At 34.7% G+C, this 15,425-nt stretch overlaps 1 protein-coding gene and 1 long non-coding RNA gene across 11 annotated transcripts in view; one reads left to right on the forward strand and one right to left on the reverse strand.

Moving 5' to 3' along the window:
- Window positions 1–14,551, reverse strand: part of LOC111543492 — a 19,627-nt gene extending 5,076 nt beyond the window's left edge. The window contains exons 1-2 of the long non-coding RNA XR_002731888.2: window positions 12,952–14,551; window positions 10,811–10,960 (exon numbers count right to left, since the gene is read on the reverse strand). This is a non-coding gene — a long non-coding RNA (uncharacterized LOC111543492). The remainder of the gene's footprint in view (window positions 1–10,810; window positions 10,961–12,951) is intronic.
- PHC3 (polyhomeotic homolog 3) overlaps window positions 1–15,425 on the forward strand; it is a 96,619-nt gene that overhangs the window by 67,619 nt on the left and 13,575 nt on the right. For 7 of the 10 annotated variants that reach the window (XM_023213472.2, XM_023213464.2, XM_023213468.3 and 4 more), the window contains 4 exons: window positions 3,143–3,302; window positions 9,699–9,813; window positions 13,685–13,817; window positions 13,909–14,140. In XM_023213472.2, the coding sequence (XP_023069240.1) occupies window positions 3,143–3,302; window positions 9,699–9,813; window positions 13,685–13,817; window positions 13,909–14,140 (640 nt within the window). Of the gene's footprint in view, window positions 1–3,142; window positions 3,303–9,698; window positions 9,814–13,684; window positions 13,818–13,908; window positions 14,141–14,313; window positions 14,443–15,425 lie in introns of those variants that run through there. The other 3 variants (XM_023213473.1, XM_023213474.1, XR_002731887.1) reach the window with 2 other exon arrangements.

Genomic DNA, 15,425 nt, shown 5'->3' on the forward strand with positions numbered 1-15,425 from the left:
TATTTTTGGTACAGAAAAGGGGCTTTCACCATGTTGATCAGGCTGGTCTCAAACTCCTGGCCTCAAGTTATCTACTGCCTCAGCCTCCCAAAGTGCTGGGATTACAGGCGTGACCCACTGCACCTGGCCATAAAGTGTATTATTTTAAATCATCTGAAGTTACCCAATTGATGGTTTGTAATTAGCCAATATATTTTCTTGTTATTCCTAAATTTTAGCCTTCAATCATATTTTTCAAATGCTTTAAAATGTTCCACTCAAAAGGAATGTGCTGTATCACTACAGGTCTTACAACTTGAGGCTAAGCTGTACATAAGTTGTATGCTAATATCTAGAGATAAACATTTTTCCTTGGAAAATATGTCAAAGACAGGCAGATATAAAAAATATGAAAAATTTTTTGAAGGCCTTTTGAGTCATCTGGATTTTCAGATTCATGGGTGAAAGTCTTGCATTGTGGTAGATAGCTACCCAGTCAGTTGTTTTTGTGTTCAGTTTCCTCTGTGTGTGTGTGTGTGTGTGTGTGTGTGTCAAACTTGGCTTTCCTATAACAATTCTCATACAGTGGATGGAGGAAGAGTCTTTTTTCCCGTCTGCTCCATACTGACTGTGTAACTTTTGTCAAGTCATTCAAACTTTCTGATCTTTAATTTGCTTATTCGTCAGATGGAGATGGTGCTTTGCTCTTACGGTTGTCGAGAGAACTAAATGTGCATAAATTATTCCGTATGGTGCTTGGCACTTCATAGCCATAGCCATTATTATCTGTTACCACTAGTGAGAGCCATAACTTTTGTCTTTCACATTATGAAACTAATACATGTTTTAAATGGAAAATTTGGGAAATGTACAGGGCAAATGATCCCTATTAATACCACAATATGTGTATATATATATATATATATATATATACCACAGTACACATTAATACCACAGTATGTATATGTACATATACACCACAATACATCTGTGGTATATATATACAAATACTGTGGTATATATACACATATACGTATTGCGGTATTAGTGTATATGTGTTTTTATATATAATGTATAAATGTTATATAGATAGTCAAGATGATTATTGTACATACAGTTCTTTGAGGAAATTTGAGTATTTATTTTCTCATATTATTAATAGTATTGGAAACATTTTGAAAGGTTACATAAAATTTCACTTTATGAACATCCATGTAATCTTTCCATTATTGTTGGACATTAGGTTTCCATTTTTTCACTGTTCAAATAGTTCTGAAAGGAATATCTGTATATAAATCATTCACATTTTAAATAAGTTTCTTAGTATGAATTTTTAGAAATAGAGTTATTACATAGATATTCATAAGACTTGATATAAATTGCTGAATTATTTTTTGGAAAAATGATTTAAATTTATTCATCTGTGAGAAGTGTATGCCCTTAGTAGCATTGAATATGAGTTTTTCTTTAAGCAATAACTTTAATGAATTTTAATTTCACTTGAGGCATATTAAATATCTAACTGACATGAACAAAATTTTTAAAAAGTTTGTGTGAGTGATTATACTCTAAGGTTAAATGTAAAAGTTTCTATCCAATAAGCTATTGTTCCCCATATGTGGCAGATATTGGAGATTTAACCAGCATTCTGGAGGAATAAGATGTTCTAGTCATTCTGTTTTTTAAATTAGCTGAGGGCTCACCAGTGAATCAATGAATATATTTGGTCTGAGTTGTTTTTGTTGAAAATATTTCTAAAATAAGTAGAATTCCTGAGTTAACCAAGTATACTGAATATAAGTGAATATTTTGATGTTAATTTGTTAATATTTGAAGATTTTCCATTTCCTTTGTGATTATAGTGGATTAAGTTGCTAAACTGGATTCAGAAGACTTGAAATCTAGTCCTCATTCGATTTTTGTAAACAAATCACCTAAACACTTTGAATTTTAGTTTTTTTTTGTTTTTTGTTTTTTTTTGAGACGGAGTCTCGCTCTGTCGCCCAGGCTGGAGTGCAGTGGCCGGATCTCAGCTCACTGCAAGCTCTGCCTCCCGGGTTCACGCCATTCTCCTGCCTCAGCCTCCCGAGTAGCTGGGACTACAGGCGCCCGCCACCTCGCCCGGCTAGTTTTTTGTATTTTTTAGTAGAGACGGGGTTTCACCATGTTAGCCAGGATGGTCTTGATCTCCTGACCTCGTGATCCGCCCGTCTCGGCCTCCCAAAGTGCTGGGATTACAGGCTGAATTTTAGTTTTCTTAGAAGCTTTGTGCATGAAAAATCTTAATTAGTTGAGGATACTGGCAAATCAAAATTTACTGATGATCTTTTCTTTGTCTTACATTCATATGGAAAACACTAAAATTGGCTGGGCACAGTGGCTCACGCCTGTAATCCCAGCACTTTGGGAGGCTGAGGCAGGTGGAACCTGAGGTTGGGAGTTCGAGATCAGCCTGATCAACATGGAGAAACCTGGTCTCTACTAAAAATACAAAATAAGCCAGGGGTGGTGGCACATGCCTGTAAACCCAGCTGCTTTGGAGGCCGAGATAGGCGAATCGCTTGAACCCGGGAAGTGGAGGTTGTGGTGAGCCAAGATCACACCATTGCAACGAGAGCAAAACTCCGTTTCCAAAAAAAAGAAAGAAAGAAAAAGAAAACCTTAAATTTATGAAGGAAAAAAATTAGTCTCCACAAAGAACTTGAGACAGAATTGCTTAATTGAGTAAACTTTTTAAAGTTAAAAAAAAAAAAAACCCAACTCCTACATATACTGACAGTTACTGCCTTTGTTTTTCAGTGTTGGATTGAGCTACCAAAATATTCACAGTGCAGGATAACTGGATGATTAGTATTAGTTCTGAAGATAAGGAATTGCTGAATTTTAAGATTTTTTTTCCAAAAACTACTTGCCTAAACTCAGACAGCAGGTTCCATTTAACAGAGACTTTGAAGCAGCTGTACTGCTGGTGACCAGAAATAAACCATTCACATCCAGACTGCGTCACCTTTTCCCAAGGAATAAAGCACTTAATAAATGGATCTGATGAGTTGAACTAGTAAATTATCACAAATAGGTTTCATTTCAAGAGTTTTATAAACCAAGTTATTTCTGAATGTCTTTTTAGAGATTGTTTCGTTTTTTTGTTTCTCCTTTTTTAAAGGTGAGTCGTTCATCTTTGCTAATAGAACAACCTGTGAAAAAACGGCCTCTTTTGGATAATCAGGCGATAAATTCAGTGTGTGTTCAGCCAGAACTACAGAATAATACAAAACACGCAGATAATTCATCTGACACAGAGATGGAAGATATGATTGCTGAAGGTTTGTGGGTTTCACTTAAGACACGTTTAATTTAACTTTGACTTTTACTGCTTAAAACAGGATGTGGATTTTTATTCTGTACAGAATTTCACTGGAAATATTCAACTTTTATTCTCATATAATGCACCATTTGACTAAAATAATGGGAAAGCTAATCAAACTCTCAGTGGTCACATAGCAAGATTAGTGCTAATTTCTTCAGTGTCAGTTTGACTTTTGAAGGAGTGTAGGTGGGAAAAGTTCCATCATATGTGAGAGAAGGCAGTTCAGAATTTTAGTATCAATACAATCAGTTTTCTTTCTTTTTTAAAGTAGACTTAAGTAACAAATGAGTATTTTACTGAGTTTGCTTAAAATTTTAGAGCCTCTGGGTTGTTTTGTTCCAGACTTTCTGCATTCTGATGTTTAACATCAGGTGGATATTATAATTACGTTAAGTATATACTCTTCATTCAAGAGGCGATTACATTTGTTCAGTGAGGAAACTCCTTTTTTATTTAGACTTTATTCTAATAAAGAATGAAATAAGGCCAGGGACGGTGGCTCATGCCTGTAATCCCAACACTTTGGGAGGCCGAGGCAGGCAGATCACTCGAGCTTAGGGGTTTGAGACCAGCCTGACCAACATGGTGAAACACTGTCTCTACTAAAAATACAAAACGGGTATAGTGGCATGCACCTGTAATACCAGCTACTTGGGAGGCTGAGGCAGGAGGATTGCCTGAATCCCGGTGGCAGAGGTTGCAGTGAGCTGAGATTGCGCTGCTGCACTCCTGTCTGGGTGACAGAGCAAGACTCCATCTCAAAAAAAAAAAAAGGCCAGGCACGGCGGCTCATGTCTGTAATTCCAGCAATTTGGGAGGCCGAGGCGGGCGCATCACAAGGTCAGGAGATCAAGACCATCTTGGCCAACATGGTGAAACCCCATCTGTACTAAAAATATATATATATTTTAATATACAATATATAAATATATATTATAGAATATATTTTAATATATATTATATATTTTAATACATAAATATATATATGTAAATATATATCTTAATATATAAAAAATATTTATCTATTAGCTGGGCGTGGTGGTGTGCACCTGTAATCTCAGCTACTTTGGAGACTGAGGCAGGAGAATCGCTTGAACCAGGGAGTCGGAGGTTGCAGTGAGCCGAAATTGTGCCACTGCACGCCGGTCTGGTGACAGAGCGAGACTCTGTCTCAAAACATAAATAAAATAAAATAAAATAAAATGAATAAGAAGTCCAAGTGGTATCCAAAATGACAGAAGGAAAGCAAACCAAAAAAATGAAAACGATATTTTATACTTTGAATTTGCTATTTAAAAGCAGCTAAGTTTTTACTGTTTTTTGGGGTGAGATTTCTGAATTGCCATATTCTACAGGAGCATCTTCATGAGACTGTTCCTCTTAATTTTGATCATGACCCTTCAGGTGATAGAGTTCAATTTAATGCAGTAGCATTTAGAATAGTCAAGGCCCTGTAGTAGTGAATTAACACTTGTGTCTTAAGTAATTATCCTCAATGTATTAATATATTTCATTAAAATTAATTTATTCACTTTACAAATATTTATTGAGCCTATACTATGTGCCTTTACTTCGCTAAATCAAGTGATATAGCATGCTGGTAAGCAAACTAGAATATGTGTTTGACCACAGATTTTCTAACTTAAAAGGATGACACCTCTGACATTGTTAGTTCTTTATAAACTGTTGCAACATATTAATCACCGTTTTACTTCTTATTTGAACAGCAAAGAGTATACTAGTTTAAAATTTGATTTTTACTACTTGAGCTCAGTTTGATTTGTGTTAATTTGAAAGAGTGTTAACCATGAAAACTTTAAAACATTCATTAGAATTATATAATAAATCCCCAATCACCCAGACTCAACATTATCACCCAATTTCAACATTATTTTGCCACATTAGCTTCATCATTCATTTTGTTTTCCTTCCTCCATTCCTAACCCCCACTCTCTTCTCTCCCCTCCCCTCCCCTCTCTTCTCTGTTCTTCTCCCTTCCCTTTCCCTTGCTGTTTTTCTCTCACTTTTCTCTCTTTTCTCTTTTCTTTTCTTTTCTTTCTTTTCTTTTCTTTTCTGTTTTAAAGAAAATCATAGTCACTGGTACATATATCAGTGTGTATCTTTCAAAATAATACACATTTCCTTATAATGCCATATCACACATAACAATAATTCTTTGGTGTTATATAATACCTGGCCCATATTCATATTTCCCTAATTTTTTTAAAGTCTTTTTATAGTTATTTAGTTAAATCAGGATCCAAATAAGGTCTGTATTGTGCCTTTTGTTTTTATGAATTTAATTTTATTTAATTCTCAAATACTGTCTTTTAATTACACATACTATTTTATCTGAGAACATTTCTCATGTGAAGTGAAAAGTAACAAAAAAATGTGTAGGCATTCTTTTTTTCTTGGCCTGTATCTACAATATGTATATAAAGGAAAGATCTAGGCTAAAAAGTATTTATAATGTGTCCCCCCATGTACATAATAGGAAGAACATGGAAATCTGCTTAGGAAACTTTACCACACACAGTATGATCCTCAGTTTATAATATAATGGACATGTAGTACGTGTTAGACTATTCTAGAACATGAGAGATATATGTATGTATGTATATATTCTTTACATACATAAAGAAGTAAAATACAGTCCCCTTTCCCTCCATGAGCTTTTCATGTAGTTTGGAGCTAGGGATCTAGGGAATCTCCATACAGAAAGGTAATGAAGGAGCTACAGATGGTATATTTACACTGAATTATATAGACAGGAAGAATTTAGAACTTTAAAACTGGCTAAGATTATTCCCAGTTTGGTGAGTTTCCTATAAAAATGAGATTTGAGCTGGGTCATAGATTTAATGCATAGATTTAAGATAAACAACAAGAACATTTCAGATTAGAACACTAAGAGTAAGTGCATGAAGAATGTGTAAGTGCTAGGTAACTTTAAGAGAGGGCTAAAGGGTTGAATTAGAGGAGTAGTGGAAAGTATGACTGGCAGAGTCAGTTTCTGGAGAACCTTGGATATTAGAAAGCAAGTTTGAAGTTAGGTGGATGGTTTGAAGCTGGGCGGATAGTTACTGAAGATTTTTAGGCAGGTGATATGAATAAAGGAGTGTTTTTGGAAACTTTGTTGGCCATCTGTAGAATGTATGTATAAGTTTTGCATGTAATTGACACCTGTAGTCATGGTGGGAAGAGGAAGGAAAGGACTGATGTTCTCAAGGCAAGTGGGTAGTTCAGCAGGATATGATATCAGAGTAAGGAAAGGAAGATGTAAAGATACTATATTTCATACAGGAGAAATGTTTATATAAAACATGCTAAAATTTTAAATACTTTCTAATTTAATTTCCCAAGGTAACTTTATAATTTTCATGTTTCTATTACTATGTACTTCAGTGTTTGTTTATAGGAAGTACTATAGTATAAAATGGTGAGGTCACTTATTTAAAATGTAAAATGGCTTTGCTTTTAGTGGTATATATAGTTTCAACATAAAAAACCTCATGGTAAGCATATAAAGGATAAACTGTGGTTCTCTTTAGGCTGGTTCTATAACCGGTAGATTGTGATTCATCTAAGTAGCTTATGGTCTTCCTTGGTATATCATCAGACTGATTATGATTTCCATCTCATTGCCTCTTTTTGCTGCTATCCTCATGTGGTTTCAGGTCTTTGGGGGAAATAAAAAATAACTTCCCCTCATGCCACAAAATGGGGGATCTAGATTAGGAAGCAGGTTTGGCCACTTCAGTAGACATCCAGAATAATATTTTATTAAAGAAGATAAGAATTTAATTTTCTCTGACATAACCCAAAGATCAGCAGTCCAGGGCTTATGTGATAGTTCCTTAGTATTGGGCACTCAAGCTCCAGGGTCTTACGTCTCTGTCATCCATAGAATGTTGCTTTTATTTCCAAGATGGCTGATCTTCATGATCACATTCTAACCAATGAGATGGGGGGAAGGAGCACCACCTGGCATTTGTGAGCAATTATGGTCATATGCCATTGGTTACAAATCAGCCACACCTAGGGCAGAAACTTGTTTTTAATCTGGGTGACTGTGTTCGTAGGGTTTTGTTACTATGGGAGAAAAGCAAAGAGTGGATGCTGGAGAATTACCAGTTGTCTCTGCCATAGAATCCCATTTTTATTAGCTAAATCAGCAGTTTTTAAAAAATTTTTTGGCAGTTTTTTAATTCATAAATGTAAAAGAGTGACCTTGGTAATATTACCAAATTTGTTAAAAATCTGACTGAACATTTGAACAAGAATTTTTGAATCTGTTAATGTTCCTCACTTCTTTGTGAGAAATAAAACTGATACTCTTATTTTTGTTGGGTTAACTGTAAACCATTTCTATTTGGTATCTTCTCCTCCTTCATAAAGTATTCTAACTTTTTATCAGGTGTTGTACATTGCTATGTTAATTAACAGAAGATCTTTGAAACAAAGCTTTTAGCATATCCTGTTCCTGGAATAACCTTGAGGAATGGACTCTTTCAGGGCTGGAACTAATGGCAGTGGTGGTCAAGTAAGAAGTTCTATCTCCCTACAGGCTTTTCAATCAGATCAGATTATAATAAGATCAGATTATAAGCATGACAAAATAAAAACAGTACCTCTGGGAATTATGTTATCAGGTCTGGGGGATGTGTTGGTGGATCTCCTGACTGGGCCGTTGGAAGGTCATTGGAAGGAGCAATTTTTAATTTACTTGTTTTCAGACTGTTTCTTCCTCATTGCTACTAAATTGATGACTTTTGCTTATGAAGGTAGTCCTGAGAATTTCCTTAAACTGGTCACTTGTCAGTCATGATTTCATTATTCAGGATAATGTATTTGGATGCCCCACCAATGTCAAATATTAATTCACGATTTGTTTTTTAGTAGTTCTTGCTACTTCACTTAATTTAGCACTTTGCGATCTGCTTCCCCAGTAAAACTGGGATAATGTGAGTACCTGAGCCTACTGAGTACATGCCACCCATGTCTGCATTTCTGAATCCCTGTATTTATCTTAGTCTTTATTAAATGAGTAACATAGCGCACACATATGGAGTTCACAGCTAAAAGGTTTAGTTAGTAAAAGTAAAATGCTTTTTAGTAAAATGCTTTTGTTGCATTTTTTATATGACTTGGGAAAGGAATTATGATGATATAAGAAAATGGCAAAATGTGGTTGATTTAAGAATTTAACAAGTTTTACTAAAGTATTTCTCGAGCGCTTATTACATGTCATACTACCCTTTTAGTTCTTATGTGGAAATTAGGAAATGGAACTATCACTTTTAATGCCTACTACCTTTTGGGCACACATATAATTGTCACTTCAATTCTTTGGGAAATGTATTATAAACCCCATTTTACAGATGAGAAAATTGTGGTTCGTGAAGATTAAGTTGTTTGCTTATGGGTGACTCCTGCTGAATACCCCAGGATTTAGGATGGAAGGTTCTTTGTGCTCTGTGTTATTGCCTGAAAATGGTTACATATGTAGGGTGGAAGAAGGACATTCTGAGTTAATAGGGAGCACCCATTAAGTTGAAAAAAAGCATGATGAAAAAAAGCATCAGTGATTGGAAATTATGAAACTGTGATTTTTAAGCCTAGTTATTTTTATTTTAATGCAATATAACTAAAAGGAATTGTTTTATAATTAGATATATGCATATTTTTAAAGAATTTTACGTATGTATATATATGTATGAATGAGATGGGGTCTAGCTGTGCTGCCCACGCTGGTTTCAAACTCCTTATCTAAAACCATTCTTCTGCCTCAGCCTCCTGATATATACATCTTTATATATTTTATCATATATTGCAGATCTTCAAGAGAGTTAATTATTTTACATGCTCCTGTAAAATCAGACATATCAAAATTTCACCTTTTGAAGCCATCTTTATTCTCTCCAGTTAGAATTAAGGGTTCCCTGCTATGTATCTCCACAGTGCAATTTATCAAAATTCATATCCCACACTCAGCTTTTTGAAAGTGTTCCTTCTGGAGGGTAGTGCCTATGTTATTCACCTTCATTTCTCTCCCAGTGTTTACAAAATTTTTTGTACATTTTAGATGGATTGTAAGCAAGATGAACCTTTTAAAATGCTATGCTTATTTATATAGAAAGGAATTCCTTGTAATTTTTATGCAGAAGCAAGAGGGAATTAGTAGCAGTAGTTGTGTTTTGAAGGCTTTTGCCCCACGAGAGTGCCTGTGGATTGAAAAGTTAAAGGGCCATTGGTTTCCTAGCAGTATCCAACCGAAGTATAGACTAAAAGAAAATTTGCATAATTAAATTTTTGGAACCTTTTTTTCCTTTGTTTCCTTCTTTTTTAGAGACATTAGAAGAAATGGACAGTGAGTTGCTCAAGTGTGAATTCTGTGGGAAAATGGGATATGCTAATGAATTTTTGCGGTCAAAACGATTCTGCACTATGTCATGTGCCAAAAGGTATTTCTATGCTCTTGAATTTCCCAAAGGACAGATAAATAGCCATTGCAACAAAACCAAAAAACCCTTGAATAGCTTGCCAAGGATAACTGTAGATATTTTAATATGTAGTATTATAGAAGAAACCTAGTTGTTATTATATAGAAGAATAATACAAATAGGCAGTATCTGGAGCCACCTAGTATTTGGTTATTAGATTTTTCTTTCCAAAAATTACGTATTCATAATACTTAATTGTACAGTATAATCTAATATTAAGGTAGTAATTTCCTGATGGTAAGAATATATTTAGGAGAATCCCTCCAATGAAATGATCAGGATATTATATAATACTAGTCCTTAAAGTGTCAAAAACAGTGTTTGTTTTATCAGCTGTTTTATCATTATTGAAATACTTTGATTTACTTTGTGTTGTTTTAAAATGTTTTCATTTGTTTGAATCATATTCTATTTATTTTAGATTTCTAATGGGACAGCTATAGTATAAATTCCCCACATTGTTAACAAAGACAGCAAAATACTTGTCTTTTCTGAATTAGTATTTTCAATAGTCATTATTATAGATAAGTAGTGTTTTTTTTTTTTAATACAGCGTGTCACTCTGTGGCCCAGTCTGGAGTGCAGTGGTGTAGTCTCGGCTCACCGCAACCTCCACCACCTGGCTTCAAGAGATTCTCCTGCCTCAGCCTCATGAGTAGCTGGGATTACAGGCACCTGCCACCATGCCCAGCTAATTTTTGTATTTTTAGTAGAGATGGGGTTTCACCATGTTCGCCAGGCTGGTCTCAAATTCCTAACCTCAGGTGATCCGCCTGCCTCGGCCTCCCAAAGTGCTGGGATTACATGTGTGAGCCACCACGCCTGGCTGATAAATAGTATTAATAACAAAATAAATGTTTAGTCTCTTCATTAATCGTATAATTCCCAAGTTTGGTTTATGTTAAAAAAGAACCCCACCCTAATTCTAATAATAAATCCTAGTAATACAGATACTTACCACTTAAGTTGAAGTGTATGCACACTATTTTGAAATTGGTTCTCTGTTCAAAAAGATAATTATTCTCTCAAAGGATTTAAGATCTTCAATAGGATGACTATAGCTTGTACTGTATTTCAAAATAGGTAGAAGAGCAGAATTGGAATGGTTCTGACATGAAAAAAAGACAAATGTTTAAGGTGTGAATATCCCAAGCACACTGATTTGATCTTTTCTGATTATATGAATGTATTAAATTATCACACATACCCTAAAACTATGTACATCTATTATGCATCCATAAAAAATAAATAACTTTAACCTCATGAAAAAATTAATATAATTGTATACATCAAAGGAATTTCTTACTTGAACATTTTATTTCATATGGGTTATTTCCAAAATATACTTAGTAAAACTTAAGTTAAATAATAGAAGTGTTTTCCTCCAAAATTGGGTTCATTGTTTTGGTTGTCAGTCTGTTTTTCAAATATGCTTTGATGTTACTGATAAACCAATAATCAAAATTATGTAACTCATATTTAAACTTGAATTTTCTAGTTTGCATATACTGCAAGAAAGAACAATGGTTATCTGATTCTGAGTGATTTAAAAACTCTAAAAACTTGGGGAAAGGACTCCCTTTCAGAATATTTTAAACTTCTTAACTATTTAAAAATATTTGAGGACACTTAATGCTGCCATTGGTCTTCTCTTAGAGATGAATGCTGAGTTGTCACATTAGTAGTCTTTCAATGAATCTCTTTAGCAGGGTAGGGGCCCTAACATAGGGAAATGTGGATGAGAGAGGGAGATTAGGTCGGGGAAGAACCATTGCCATTTACATGTCTGCCTAGCTGTCTTGGAAAGCTAAATATTTAGGGACAAAATATCAAGTATAAAGCTAGCCTCTCTTTCCTGTTCTTTCCTTAACGGATAAAGAAGTTTTGTCAGTTGATATAAATGAAAATCAGAAACCTACATTGCTGAGCCCACAAATGAGCACATTATGAACACAGCAGGATCTTGAATTGTTTTAGGGTAAAATGAATTGGCTATCAAGATACTTATATTTTTATGGGAAAAATAGCATATTCATTATCATAGTACTTTTTATTTCCACCTCTTGATATCTTTATAAAATGTAGGTAAGAAGAATTTGTTGTGGTGTCAGCATACTGGTTCTAGAATAGTTAGCAATAGCAAAGTTAATTGGGATTTATTCTTGTAACTTTCTTGGAGCAAAAGAATTTTGAAGGCTGGGTGTGGTGCCACATGCCTGTAATCCCAGCACTTTGGGAGCCTGAGGTGGGAAGATTGCTTGAGCCCAGGAGTTTGAGACCAACCTGGGCAACATAGTGAGACCCCCATCTCTACAAAACAGATTTTTGAAAATAAGTTACAAAGGCAGTTTCATATATGTAAAAATGAAACTGCATATATTTTTCCTAGCCTTTGCATAGCTTTTCAGAAATTTGTTTCTTAGATCATTTCTTCTCACTCTTCTTTCTAGGGGGAAAGGTTGGCAAACTCCCACCCAGGCCAAGTCTTTCCTATTGTTCATTTTTTTGTATGGGCTCGTGAGCTAAGGATGATTTTGAAATTTTTAGTTTGTTGGGGAAAAAAATCAAAATAATATTTTGTGATACATGAAAATTTGTGGAATTCAAATTTTACTGTTACTGTTACTGAAAGTTTTACTAGAACACAACTATGCTCATACAATATTTTCTATTTATTTTTTATTTTTTAAATTTATTTTTATTGTTTTGAGTTAGGGTCCAGCTCTGTCACCTATGCTGGGTGCAGTGGTGCTATCACAGGTCACTGCAACCTTGGCCTCCTGGGCTCAAGCCATCCACCCACCTTAGCCTTCTAAGTAGCTGGGACTACAGGTGTGTGCAAGCACACCTGGCTAGTTTTTGTATATTTGGTAGAGATGGGTTTTCACCGTGTTGGCCTTGAACTGGTCTTGCCATTTATTGGTCTTCAACTCTGGAGCTCAAGTAATCCACCCACCTTGGCCTCTCAAAGTGCTGGGATTACAGGTGTGAGCCACCGTGCCCGACCCAATATTTTCAATGGCTGCTTTCACACTACAATGGCAGAGGTGGGTAGTTGTGACAGAAACTTGTATGGCCCATGAAAATTAAAATATTTACCATCTGGTCCTTCGTAGAAAAAGTTTGCCAGTCCTCGTTCCAGGGCTTTAGGATCCATTAAAAGACATAGGATTTTTTTAAGCTGTCATCATGTCTTATAAAGGTCTATGTTCAAAAATACTAGGCGATCTATTTTGATAAAAGAAAACCTTTAAAGAGTTATGTACTTCGAAATTTTCTGAATAGTGAGAGCAATGAATTTCTTGTATAACTTTAAAGTCTCCACTTTACATTTTCGTTCTTTGATTTAATATTTGAAAAATCTTTTGTTAGCTGCTTGAGATCTTCTCCCTAGTATATTAAACTTTTAAAAATTAATGTCTCTTTGGAAGTTATTACTTAGAAAAATCAGTTTGAATAAACATTTAGATACTACATAACTTCTTTTTCTTTTGGAAGCTTCCTTTTTTTTTTTTTTTTTTTTTTTTGCTGCTGTGAAAATTGGTTATCCTCTGCGTTTTGCAGGAAGTTTCCCACTGTCATGCTGTAATCAGGAAAAAATACAATATTTTGTTGTAGATGTCCAGTATTATACTGAGAGATATATTATGATATACACAGAGCCCATTTTTTGACCTCTTAGCATAAGTAAATCCATTGAACAGTATAGTTATTATATGAGGTCTTACATTCATTAATGATGTATTCACAGTTGCACTTTAAAGTCGCAATTAAATACTAAATGGATTGTCCCATATATCATTAAATATTTTTTCTTATTTGAATTTCTTAGGTACAATGTTAGCTGTTCTAAAAAATTTGCACTTAGTCGTTGGAATCGTAAGCCTGATAATCAAAGTCTTGGGCATCGTGGCCGTCGTCCAAGTGGCCCTGATGGGGCAGCAAGAGAACATATGCTTAGGCAGGTCTGTATAAACCTTGCTTCAATGTAAAATACCCTTTTCAGAAATGCAAGGAAAGTGCAATGCTGTATTTTGCTTGTACTACATTTTCCAGCTTCCAATTACTTATCCATCTGCAGAAGAAGACTTGGCTTCTCATGAAGATTCTGTGCCCTCTGCTATGACAACTCGTCTACGCAGGCAGAGTGAGCGGGAAAGAGAACGTGAGCTTCGGGATGTGAGAATTCGGAAAATGCCTGAGAACAGTGACTTGCTACCAGTTGCACAAACAGAGCCATCTATATGGACAGTTGATGATGTCTGGGCCTTCATACATTCTTTACCTGGTATGTAATTCATCACTTTGGCCTTAATATTTTTCTTGTGCATTCACACACAGCAATGTTAGATACATCCACACCTTTTTCACAAAAGGGCTAGAGAAGTACTGTGTATATGTATAAATTAAATGGCATTTGTTATTGAAATATGATCTGTTTCCTCTTGCTTATTCCCTCAGCACTACTGGGTATTTTCTCATACCCCCCCAAGTCGATAAAAACTGACTAGTCCTGCTTCTGCTGTGACACCTCAGCCGGTGAAGATATTAAAGGTGCTTTCTTCTCTTCAGTCTGATTTCTCTCGAGAGGTCAGTAGAGAGATTGAATCAGACACTTCTTCCTTTCTGCTCTTCTATTTTTCTATTCTATTCCTCCATATTTCCTAAATTTAACCTTTTTAAAAATGAAGTAAGAGAGACTTTTTTTTTTTTTTACATTTTTGAAAGCTAATCGGAACCTTTTAAAATACGTTAAAAATTTGGTTTCTTTGAAAAAAATCAAGCTAGTTCTTTTAAAAGAAGGTACATTCTTTCTTTTCAATAAATAAACATCAAGAGCCTTTCTGAAATTTTATTTTTCAAATAGAGAGCTGAAATTCAGTTATATTCATTCCAATATTGAGGGTAACTTTCTTATTTATGTTTTCCTGTTCTCTCATTTTGATACTCTTTCCATCACCTTAAGTCTCTATCTTTTTTCCTTAAAACGACAATAATCTTTTATACCCACTTTCTCCAAGGGGCTGGCTACTAAAGACAGCTGCACCTTTGCTTATGATGAGACCCACACTAGTTATATATGTTAAGACTATATATGTATATATATATTTTTTAAATCAGTAAATCTTGTCATTCACTTTGACCTTATGCATATGGAAAATGAGGAGACTAAAACAAAAAATTTATTTCCTTTTGGTTTTATTGCGAATCATATCATTTCTCTTGATACAAGCTTTCTAGAAGAATACATTCTGTTTGAACTTGTCTACTAACTTTTTACAGTTTAATAAGCTAATTAGCTGTTGTTGCTAATTAGTCTTTCTCTGATGGCAGCTAAGGTCTTAGAAGCATACTTAGAGCTCACATGCTATACAAGAAAATATATTTAGAAATGACAGTTGTAAAGAATCTGTCACCCACTTTACTTCATATACAGAATTCTGTGAGATTTTGTTAAATTAGTTTATCAATAGCTTGTTTTAGAAATGCTAAGTCTAAAAAAAATATGGCCGCTTCTAAAGAAAGATGGAATTGTTTAAAGTGGAGATACTGTATGGAAAGATTTTTAAACG

This window comes from Piliocolobus tephrosceles, chromosome 2, assembly GCF_002776525.5.
Source record: "Piliocolobus tephrosceles isolate RC106 chromosome 2, ASM277652v3, whole genome shotgun sequence".
NCBI classification, from domain to species: Eukaryota; Metazoa; Chordata; class Mammalia; order Primates; family Cercopithecidae; genus Piliocolobus; species Piliocolobus tephrosceles.